Here is a 10,860-nt window from a genome sequence, read left to right on the forward strand (position 1 = left end):
TTCAATCCAAAAGAACTTGTACAGTTTCTTTGAAGAACAGAGCTATAACCTACACTGTCCTCTCTGCTCTTCTGGCTCAAATGGTGTGAAGGGTTGGGTTTTTCTGTTACCATCTCGTGGCAGGAGTTTGGGGGATTTGGAGTGGGTTACTGGGATATTATTTTCCCCATCTGTTTTGCTAGGCTTTTGTGTTCTGTAAACAGTAGAACGCAAGCTTTGAGACTCCTCTGCTCAAAAAGACAAAGTGGACTTAGTAACTGCCACTTTACTCAAGCTTCTTTTCCAAACAATGGCAGTATGTTTTATTAGCCTCTCCACTTTTCCTTATTTGAAACCAGTAAAATCTCTGTACCTGTGCTGTTTTGTGTTAATGAGTGAGGTACTTAGCTGTGTTACTAATGTGTGTGTTTTTTCTAATGTTCTCCCAAAAACTTGGATGTCTTGCAAGTGTTATCAGTCTGCTTCCAGCTGTTGAATATGGGTGTGTTTCTTCAGCTATCTTGTGTCCTTCATCCTCTAGTCCAACGTTTCTCACGTTCCTGTCTTCCATTTGCTGTTATCCACACCTTAGTATATTGGTTTCCTTAAAACACCTCTTTCTGTTCTTAGCTATGCAATCTTTACCCAATCTTTACTTCATGTAAAACCCCTTTGTCTGGAGCAACTGTACACGTGTAGGACTAAATGGGAGTAGAGAGATTCTTGACAGGTACTTTCTGTCCTTGTCTCATCTAGTTTCCCTTTTCTTGTGCACTATTAATAATTAAAAAATTGCATGAGGTTTTCTGGAGACACATTTCCTGAGGAGTAACATGAGAAAGTGAGAAGTAGGGGGAGCGTAGGGAATAATTGTGTTCCAAAGCACTTTGCTTCCAGCTTCTGGGAAGGTGAGGAATGGTCCTTGTACCCTGTTGCCTTTGCTTGGGGTGGGTAGGGGAAAGTTTAGTGATGCATGAGTTGCACTGCCCACAGCTGACTGCATTGGGAATTTCCTGCTTGCTTTTGCAGTGAATTAGCAACTTTTAATGAGGTGTGAAGTGAAAGCTACAGGCTTGGTTCAGGAAGGAGAATGCTTCTGACTCCCTTGAGTACAAGTTCATGTAGCATAACCTGCCATTGCAGCACTGGATCACTTATCTAGCAGTCCTGAAAATACATTGGTACAAGGATTGCTGTGAGACTGAGTTTCTGCACCGAATCTGGTAAGCTGTAGACTGGGAAAGATGTCAAGATGGACACAGTGGTATTTTAATGTCTTTCCTTGCAAGATGAAGAACGTGGCTGTTTTGACACACAATAAAATTTAATAAGGTGAGGAAAACGTAAGTAATATGTTTTAGAAATTCTTAAGTGGGATAATCCCTAGTAGGCTTCAGTTTTGTTCAGAGTGAAATATTTCAGGCAGATTTGGGAGAGGTTGGCAGTTTCATTGTAGTATAAACAGATGTAAGGTATTCATAAATACTGAAACATTACTGCAGAATTTGTCATAAAAACTACTTGAACTGCCTTCAGTTGTTCAAAAGTAAGTGGTTTTTTCTTATAGTGAGATTTGACAGGCCAAATGGAGTTTTCTTAATCTCTGCAAAAATGTAGGTCAGATTGAATTGGTTTAACAAAAGTACCTAACTAGCTATTCTTATTTTATGAAAGGAGAAATTGAGGGAGAGAGGCAAGTAGTGTCCTAGGGTCTAGCTCTATTTCTGTTATTTCAGTCCTACCTTTGCGATAAGAAGAATCTTTGCATAAAACAGAAGCTTGTGACTGACATAACCCCCCTTCACCCCTGAATTCCTGGCTCTGAAAATATAGGCTCAACTCTAGCAAGTGTAAAGTACTTACTGAAATTACATTTTAGATGCCTTGAGCTGGGCATAAATGGTTCCCTTACTGGGCCACTTGTTCTCTTGTTAGCTGAACTTTGGCTGAAGAAATATAAAACTGGTGCTCAATGAGGGTCAGTTCTCTTGGCAGCTGTGGTGCTTGTGTACCTGAAAATAAGGCTATAGGTTATCTGCCTCAAGCAGAACTTCAGATCAGTGCTCAGTTTGTGGTCTTTTGGGTTTTTTAAAGACTTGGCTACAAGGATTTTGAATTTACAGAGTAGCTAACATGCTTTTATACCTACTTGGAGCTATTGTTTTTGTGCTATGTTCATTCTCTCATTCCAGTGTTCTTCCCTTTCATGGGCACTTAAAGTGGCTTACACTTGGGGTGGATTACACTTTTATAGTGTAATCATTTTACAGTGTTTTCATAATACTCTGGCTGCCTGACTGTAACCAGGCTTTTTGCTTGTGAAGGCTGCTGTCTACTGTAACTTAGCCACAAAAATATTCCCCATGGCTTGTGATCTTTTGAGGAGGGAAAAAGAAGGGGAGAGGAAAGTTCTGTAGGCCTTTGTCTGCGCACTGTTTTAAACATAATAGTCTTGCAATGACAAGATATTCCTGATTCAGAGAAATACATATCCTGTAAACTTGTGCATTGAACAGTATTATATCCATGTGCAGCCCTTCCCACCTGCTTCCATGGGAGGACTGTATGCAGGTGCAACAAATGCCTTGGAAGTGAAACAGACTTCCTGCTGCAGTTGGAGAAACTTGGGAAATAAAGTCTGTGCTACATAGAACTGGATTTCACAGTCCTTAGGGCAAGCTATGTGCATACTTATTTCATGCCGGGGCACATGTTTGAGACTCTCCCATGGAGTACTAGAATGAACTTGGATGTGATCTGGATAGCAAGAGTTGTAATGACCCTAATAACTCTGGAACAGTGGTTTTCAAACTCCTCAGCTTCTAGATCCATGGAAACTTCTGATGAAGATGGAAAACCATGCAAGTCCAACAGTCAGTTATTTGTTGTGGCTTTTTAGAAAGTCTGTAGATCCTGAGTTCAAAGCCATGGCCTTAGACATCATTATCCTTTCTGCTGGTTTGGCTTTTTGGAGAACCAGCTAGCCTTCAGCATCACTGTCCTCCTGCAGAAAGAAAGTGTATGCTCTGAGGTGTTCTGACATACTTGGGGGAAAAACAGTGGCATAAGCCAAGCGGCCGTGGGACCCTTGGTCAAGTGTAACGGAGATGAGAAAGCTTTGGAGGCTGTGTCAAACACGTGGCAGCTTGAACTCTTCCATTTTGTGCTGTTGGCAACAGTGGGGCAATGCAGCTGTGATTTGATTTTGAGTGTTAAGAGTTAGACAATGATGCACTGAGCACAAAATTGATCCTGATGACTTAGTACCACCAGCTGCTGAGAAGTACTTCTAATGTCTTAAGGTTTTAAAATGTGATAGGAGAGACCTACAGAAAGTTGTCAGTGAGTTCAGAGCTTCATCATAATCTCCTGAGTATTGTCAAAATGCATCACTCTTCAATGCTTGGCTATCAGTCTGGAGTTTTGATTTGTAAATTGTGACTTCTGTAAGACCACATAGGGTCCTTAGAGTTAGGAATTCTAAGGATGATTGGCTGTAAAGTGTGCGTCTGTAGTACAAAAAGAGATCTGCTCTCAAAATATTCAGTGTGGGTTAAATGTGTGAAGATCCACACAGTCTTAGCTCAGATAAGTGGTTAGTGTCAGCCTACAAGTCAGCTTTAGCTGCACTTCAAGTTAAAGTCAAACTTCTGCTGTTTTAACATACTAGGTAACATCAGTTAGGTGGTAAGAGTCCAAATATGGTTTGAACAGTGTACCTGTAAGAGTCTGGTTTTGATTCCAGAGGCTCAGAAGGTCTGTGTTCTGTGGTTACTGCTCAGTGTGTTGGTCTAGCCAATTATTTTCACTTATGTTACACAATACTCACATTTTTGTCTGTGACTTGGAGAGTACTGTTAACAGTTTTTAATGGCCTCTGAATTTTTCCTTCTTCCTTTAAAATATTCTGTGTAATGTAGTGCTGGTGTACATAACAAGCTGCGCATAAAATCCCCACAATTTCACAACCTCGGGATGGTATCCCAAATGTGGCGTGAGAGCTTAAACAGTCGCTAAATTAACCTGCTCTAACTAGTATCTCCACATGCCTTTATTTAGTCTGGCTTTCTATAAATGGGAAGATGCCATGTGTCTTCTTTATTCGCTCTTTGACTTTCTGAGGAGCCATAGAGTGTTTTCTAGTTACCAGCAGAACTCAATCCATGTGTAAAATGACATGTCGCCTCAAAACCTTGAAATCTTACTGCCTGTGTGTGTATTCCAGTGATCCAAACCCAGAGCACCTACAGAAAACCTTGTAATCTTACTGCCTATGTGTGTATTCCAGTGATCCAAACCCAGAGCACCTACAGAAAACCAGGCAAGTAGAGAATAGTTTATCAGAAACAGAAAAATGAGAAAATGCCATAATAGGTTTTTGTTGCAAAAATGTAAATGCATTTTACAGTGGTGCAGAAGCAGGGAGGAGGCAGCGCTATAAAAAATAAATCAGTATTAATAGAACATACACAGAAAAGGCTTTGCCACTTTCATGCTGATAGTGCCTAGGTGATACAGTCCTTGCTCTGGAGGAGATGACTGACTCAGAAGGAATGTTGTTCACCCCCTTTGTTCTCAATCTTATTGCTTCTCTAAGAATGCCAGCAAAAAGAACATTAATAGTAGTATGTGTAAATAGGGCTGTTAGAGATTCAGTAATATCTCCATACACATTTCAGGAAAAATTGCTGCAAGGATCTGGACTGAAGTTTTGAAACAATTCATGCCAACAAGTAAAACAGCTAGTACAGGTTCTCCTTCTGAGCCTTTCTGAGATAACCTGTGTTGGGGCTATAATAATCAAGAACTGGAAGGCACTAGTACTAAATTAAATAAATATTCCAAACAGAGCTCTAGGCTGCATTCTGACAAGGATCGAGATGCTGAAGTGGATATGTGAGGTGTCCACAGCCCCTTCTCAGTTGTTTTACACTGGAGAGAAGGGCACAGTTTCAACCATCAGAATTTCCTGGGAGGCTGCATATTGGCCTTTTAGCCAAGTCTCACCTGTTTCTTGATAAGAAACTATTAATGGAAACTCTAAACAGTGCTGAGAATGCAGGCAGCTCTGATGAGTGCAGTAGCACTTGAGCTGCTAGACAAAAAGGGGCTGCAGGACACCTTGCACACCTCTGGTCTATAGGAAAGACAGCAGTTCATGTTCAAAAGAGGAATGTGCTTTGAGCTATGCTGTTGCAGACTGTTTGGACCAGAGCATGTATGGCTCAGTTTGATGGCTCTTGGATAGTTTGCTCTTAGGCATCCAACTCTCACCTTGCCGACATGTTAACTATGTAATTAAGATCAGTAAATCTTGTTGTGACAGGGACAGTGAAAGAGTTGCGGTGTTAAACACGAGAGCATCTACTACCCTTAATAGGTTTTTAAGGGTTGAGTCTGTAACCTCTTTGCTAAGCTTCGCACACTTGAATAAAGCTGATATCCAGCTGTGGAAATAAGACTTGGCCTGTCTTCATGCAAAATGAACCACGGTGATCACAGATTCGAGTACCTGTCCAGGTGTCTGCATAACAGGAAAGGAAAAAAAACCCAACAAAACATGTGACATGTGATTAAGTGTTACTTAATAGAGGCTAAGGAATGAATAACTAAGGAAACAGAATTCCTTACTGCTGTATTTGGGCATACAGATGGGCAGTGCACTGGTGCCAACTTCTCTTGCTTCTGTAGCTGTTTTGCAGAAGCATGCTTCGCTTTAAATACAGTACAGGGACCGCCTGTGAGTGACTGCTGTACATCCTCAGGTCACAAAAGTGGAGCTCACCGAGAGCAAACGTAAAGCTAAACTGCTGCTGACGCTTTTCATTACGGAAATCTTTGGTGATGGGTGACTAAGAGATGTCAACCCAGCAATCCGGAGTACTGTTAGTTTTAAGTGCTGTGAGCACTAGATGGGGCTGTTGCTCCACACTTTACTGAAGATTTGTATGATGTGGAAATCAAGGTCTTTCAATGTGGGCTATCTGGTTTCTGCTGCAAGCCTAAAGCATCTAGCTGGACTGAAATGTGGTAGATGGTGAGATGGATGAAACAAACCTCACAATCCCCACAAGCAGATTCTCAATGTAAAAAACAAAGAAGAAAACCAACCTAAAATAAACACAAATTATTTTAGTAGTAAAGGAAAAGTATAATCATCTTGCTGTGTAGTTTTTCAAGGAATATGCACTGTTCCTGCACTGGTGCATATCCCTAACTCTCTTCCAGTTATCATCACACAGCTGGGAAGAAAAATCTTGGGGAGAAAGAGGCAGACCCAGCCTACTCAGCCAGACTCCCCAGGCAGAGTCCATGCTGTGCTCCCAGCCACAACCTTTGGTTCTCCCTTCCCAACTTCCATCCCTGCTCCTCATCACCGTTAGGTGTTCATGGTCACATGTGTGAGAACTTTCAGGAGCAAGAAAAAGGGTGGCAGAGACAGCAAATGCTCACAGGTATCTCTAACACCTCTCCTGTGAAATCATTCTGTTCCTTCACAGTGGGGTGACCTGATACCTCAGTGTAAGCACCTGTCCTTGAGACTAAATTGGTGCCTGATGGTTAGCACAGCCTATCTGCAGTTTGTCTGCTTTTTGGTGAGGAGAAAATTAAGGTGATCTTACAGCCCTCTGTTGATGGTGCTGTAATGCCTTCTGCCTCTGTGGTTATACAGCACCCCCCCCCCCCCCGCCATTTTTCCAAAATTCAGAAAGGAAAAGTTGTAAAGTGTGATGAGGACTGAAAAAAATGTTACCAGATGTCTCCTCTCCTTCCAGCTATGCTTTCTGATTGTAGCCTTTTGCTCTGGAGAAACAGTATTCTGACAGACTCACTTACTGTAGCCTTCAAATCACAGTAAACAGGATTCAACTTTACATAAATCACAGTAAACAGGATTCAACTTTACATAAAAGATACAACTTCACTGAATGCCGCATTTAGTTAATTAAAAGACATATTTTTTTAGAAGTGTTGGTTTTGAGCAGTATTCTCTATTCTCAGTGGGACTCCTGGATTCAAAAAATCTTTTTTGTTTTTAAACACTGGCCACTTGGTTTAAATGTCTCAGTGAAAACTGAGCTTTCTGGAAAATCTGCAGTCAATCTATATTCAGCACTTCATAGCCAAAAGGTCACACAAAATTCAGTACATTCCTACACAAGCTGTTGAAGACAGTGCCTCTTCAAAGAATTCCATTTTTAATACAGAATTAAAGAGTGAAGACAATGTAGTCAAAGGTACCAAAGTGACAGACAACATGCCATTAAAAATCCTCCAGAGATTAATCAAAGTCTAAGTTTCCTCATGCTGCTCTGCCATTTTTCCCTACCTTGGCTGGAATGAAGACCTACCCACTGGAAAGTCAAGAGTAGAGTTCAAATAAACATTCTGTCTGTGAATTGGCATCAACTCAAGTCTCAAGAGAATACATAGTCTAAAAATTAGCAAACTTTTGGCAGATCATTTAGATGTGATTTAAATGATTAAATGCCTCTTCAAAGGAGATGGAGATGTTAAAAGAGACTGATTTTAAAGAAGGGGAAGATCCTTCTCAAAACTTGCACCGACTTCCACCTTGGATAAAATACTCATTTATGCATTAACCGCAAGCCACAAGGTGGCGCTCGTAATCCACAGCCTGACTACAAAAGAAAAGTAATTTTTTTTTTCTTCCTTTTTTAATATTGCACAGTAGGAACATACGGAGAAAAGCATGTTTTATAACATGGTTAATTTGGTTTCTGCAGCACCTCCACAGACTACACCACACACAGTGCAGTCTATAATGGTAAACAATTTTTTCTTAAATGAGACATGCTACCTTCAGAGGGTTTGAGAAGAACAATCTGGGAAAAGTAGTCCCAAGAAATGGTTAAAAAGCCAAGGAAACAAAATGAAACAACTACAGATGAGCTATCTGAATAGTAAAATTCTGTAACTGAACATGTAGCTGGCAATCCCACGTCAAACTAACTCAAGTATCTGCAAATCTAGAATTTCACCTGTTTTTGATTTGGAACAAAAGTAATTCTTCAGTTTTCCTTGAAAGGCATCTGCTGGTGCAATACCACTGCGATGGTCGACTGCACCCCCCCCCCCCAATTGTTTAGGCGTCAAAGAATTCCACGTATATTGACAACAAAGTGAGTATGGTCTTCCAGGAAGGCATGTAAATTGTGTATGCATACACAATACAAGGATTACTGATGAGCATAATAAAAAGAGACACATTGTTACCTTTTACCTTCAACAATATAAATATATATATCTGTGTAATCTCATTACAATACTTCCGTAGATGTATACATGTAAGTAGTTCTTAGCAAGATGAAAGCCAATCCATCTTCCATGGTGTCTGTGAAACCTCCACAGCTGGAAAACAAAAAGACTGGAGTGATTTTCCAAGGGATGGAGTTCTGCCAGCATGACTGAATTCAATTTATTCCTTTTTTTGCTCTTCACCTTTAGATTCCATTAGCACCTCTTGCCATTTCTTCTCCATCTCTTCTTTGCAACTCAGGAAGGCATCTTCCAAACGCCTCATGGAGTTGGCCAGGTCTGGGTTGGTACGTATAACTACCATGTCATATGCCATCCAGGTTGCCTGCACTACAAACCCAACAGATACTAGTAAGCCAGGAATTTTGGCTAAATAAAAGCAATGGCTGATTCAATAAACGAATAAAGGACATGAATTATTATCAGTTCAGATCTTATGTCAGAGAAAGCTTGCTGTAAAATAAAGTGGAAACTGCCCACAGTAATACTGAAATAAAAGACTGTTCAGTATTACTTTTTTATAAATGTCTCAAAATACTTCAGAATGGAAGTATACTGGTGTAAATTACAAAAGGGAGACAGACACTTTACCTAAAAATTACAACAAAACAGGTAATCAAAAAGAAAGGTTCAACAGACTGTTTTAAAATAAATGAACGAAAGAATCCTCTCTCCAGACCAGTTGCAGTCAGGAGGCTTGTGTTAGGCGAGGAACGGTAAGATCAAGGAGGCTGCAGCATAGAGATGAAAGGTTTTAAGAACAACCTAAATAATTAAATTGATTTTGAAATAACAAGTATCCAATAAAGCAGAGCAAATAGTTTTAGCACTTATTTCATACTTTCCCTTTTCTTTTACCATAAATTGACTGTAGTTTTCTCAATGGCACTCATAAATTGTGTTTAATTACAAATACTTTAATGAACAGTTTCCATCTATCCTTGTTAGTTGCACAGTTTCTGATAGAATTACTGCAGAACACAGAGAGGAATATGCGGTCCTCTCCATACATAGAAGACTAAGATTAAATTTGCAGAGGAGTCTTTATTCTAGCTGAGGAATTAAAGACATCATGTACTGACCTGAGAGGTACTATGTATCCCACCATTTTTCAGCATTAAATCTCATTTTACATACTATGTTTCAATAATTGTATATTAAATACCTTAGTATTATTTCTGTTTTCAACCACCACTTTGAACTCAGCATGCATCACCTATTAATTTTCAGTTATGAGCCATCTGAAACTTCTAGATTATTTGCACGCTTTCTCCCAATAAAGAACATAAGGGCATTAATTGATGGTGATAGTTTCCGCTTATATTTCTCTCACACAGAATTTTACAGCAATAAATATAAATAGTAGATCTTCAATGTCTTCACTCTAGTAGACAAATCTGTATAATTCTTAATAGACCTGTACCTGTTAGTTTTTCCATTTCCTCCAGAAGTTTTTCTAAGTCCCTATTCGAGTCCTCTACCATCTTTACCATGTTATCATAGTTTCCTTCCCGAGGTTCTGATTCGGCCATCTACAGGGAAACCAGGAATTTCACACTTTATTATACTTTGAAGTGAGTTGATTTTCCCAGTTGAGAGAAAGTAACATTGCAATAAATTTAAAAAAAAAACCCAAATCCAACAGTGTATATAAATACTCAATTTACATGTGAATTCATTAAAAAATCTGACCTTGAAGTTACTGGTCATCACCTGCATGCTGCATAGTATTTTCAATCCATTTTGAAATTAATTTAAGTAGAAAGAATTACACTCAAATATGCTGCGTTTGTGCCAAATAAAGATTTTGCTATTAGTAATAACAAAGATCACCATCAAACACTTCATTAGGAAATTTTATTTATTGTCCTGTTACAGTTGTCTTCATGCTTCTCTCCCAAATACTCTGCCGTAGGTCAATTCCTAATTTTCAAAGGTAGTTGCAAAATCTCCATTTGTATCCAGTATTTCACACTTGCATGCTACAGCAGGGTAACTACATACACTAAGTTCTGTCACCATATAAGCAACTAAGTGCTTGTGATTTACCAACCTCCGCATAAGTTGTAGGTAGTAAAATCTCAGGAAGTAAAAATGCTTGGGGCAAAAATATAGATCGAGAGGCTCAACTTATGCAATTAAAAGTTTCAGAACCTTGATATTAACCGAAAATGTGACACACAGCCTTGCCTTTAACTTCCTTTTCTGAAAACCACGGGCGGATGGCACGAAACTACCCAGGAGGAGATGGAAGAGCTTCACTGCAGTGACTCTACACGTCCCGCGGCAGGCACAGTTTTTGTCAGCTTTCTTTTTTTATATATGATTTCTCAAACTCAATTTTCCCGTTTTTTATTGCCGATAAATGCGGAAGGAATGCGACGGTTTATAACGTCTCCACAGCACTTGAAAGCGATGCCAAGCCTTACCGAGACGCTGGCTGCTCACGGGCCTCCCCACACAACCAACTCCCTGAGGTAACCGTGCGCCGGCAAACCCTTTCCCCCGGGGAGCCTCCCCAAGCCCAAACCCCTCCTCGTACCACACGCCGGGCACGCTGCAACCTCCCTGCCGCCCCTGAGGCCCCGCCACCGCCTCACC

The 10,860-nt window shown here is 40.2% G+C and overlaps 1 protein-coding gene across 1 annotated transcript; it reads right to left on the reverse strand.

The window, feature by feature from the left end:
• Positions 1-8,049: 8,049 nt before the first annotated feature.
• Positions 8,050-10,765, reverse strand: SYCE3 (synaptonemal complex central element protein 3). The gene is made up of 3 exons (XM_052790210.1): positions 10,666-10,765; positions 9,683-9,791; positions 8,050-8,589 (listed from the first exon to the last, which is right to left on the reverse strand). The coding sequence occupies exons 2-3, from the start codon at positions 9,789-9,791 to the stop codon at positions 8,420-8,422; spliced, it is 279 nt and encodes a 92-aa protein (XP_052646170.1). The 5' UTR covers positions 10,666-10,765; the 3' UTR covers positions 8,050-8,419.
• Positions 10,766-10,860: the final 95 nt, after the last annotated feature.

This window comes from Harpia harpyja, chromosome 6 (genome assembly GCF_026419915.1).
Source record: "Harpia harpyja isolate bHarHar1 chromosome 6, bHarHar1 primary haplotype, whole genome shotgun sequence".
Taxonomy (NCBI): domain Eukaryota; kingdom Metazoa; phylum Chordata; class Aves; order Accipitriformes; family Accipitridae; genus Harpia; species Harpia harpyja.

What these genes read in the sequence shown, in the direction of transcription:
- SYCE3 (XM_052790210.1), bottom strand. Translation starts at nt 9,791, where the DNA reads ATGGCCGAATCAGAACCTCGGGAAGGAAACTATGATAACATGGTAAAG. An exon ending in GGAAATGGAAAAACTAACAG is followed by an intron (nt 8,590 to 9,682) that starts GTACAGGTCTAT and finishes TTGGGTTTGTAG; the next exon opens with TGCAGGCAACCTGGATGGCA.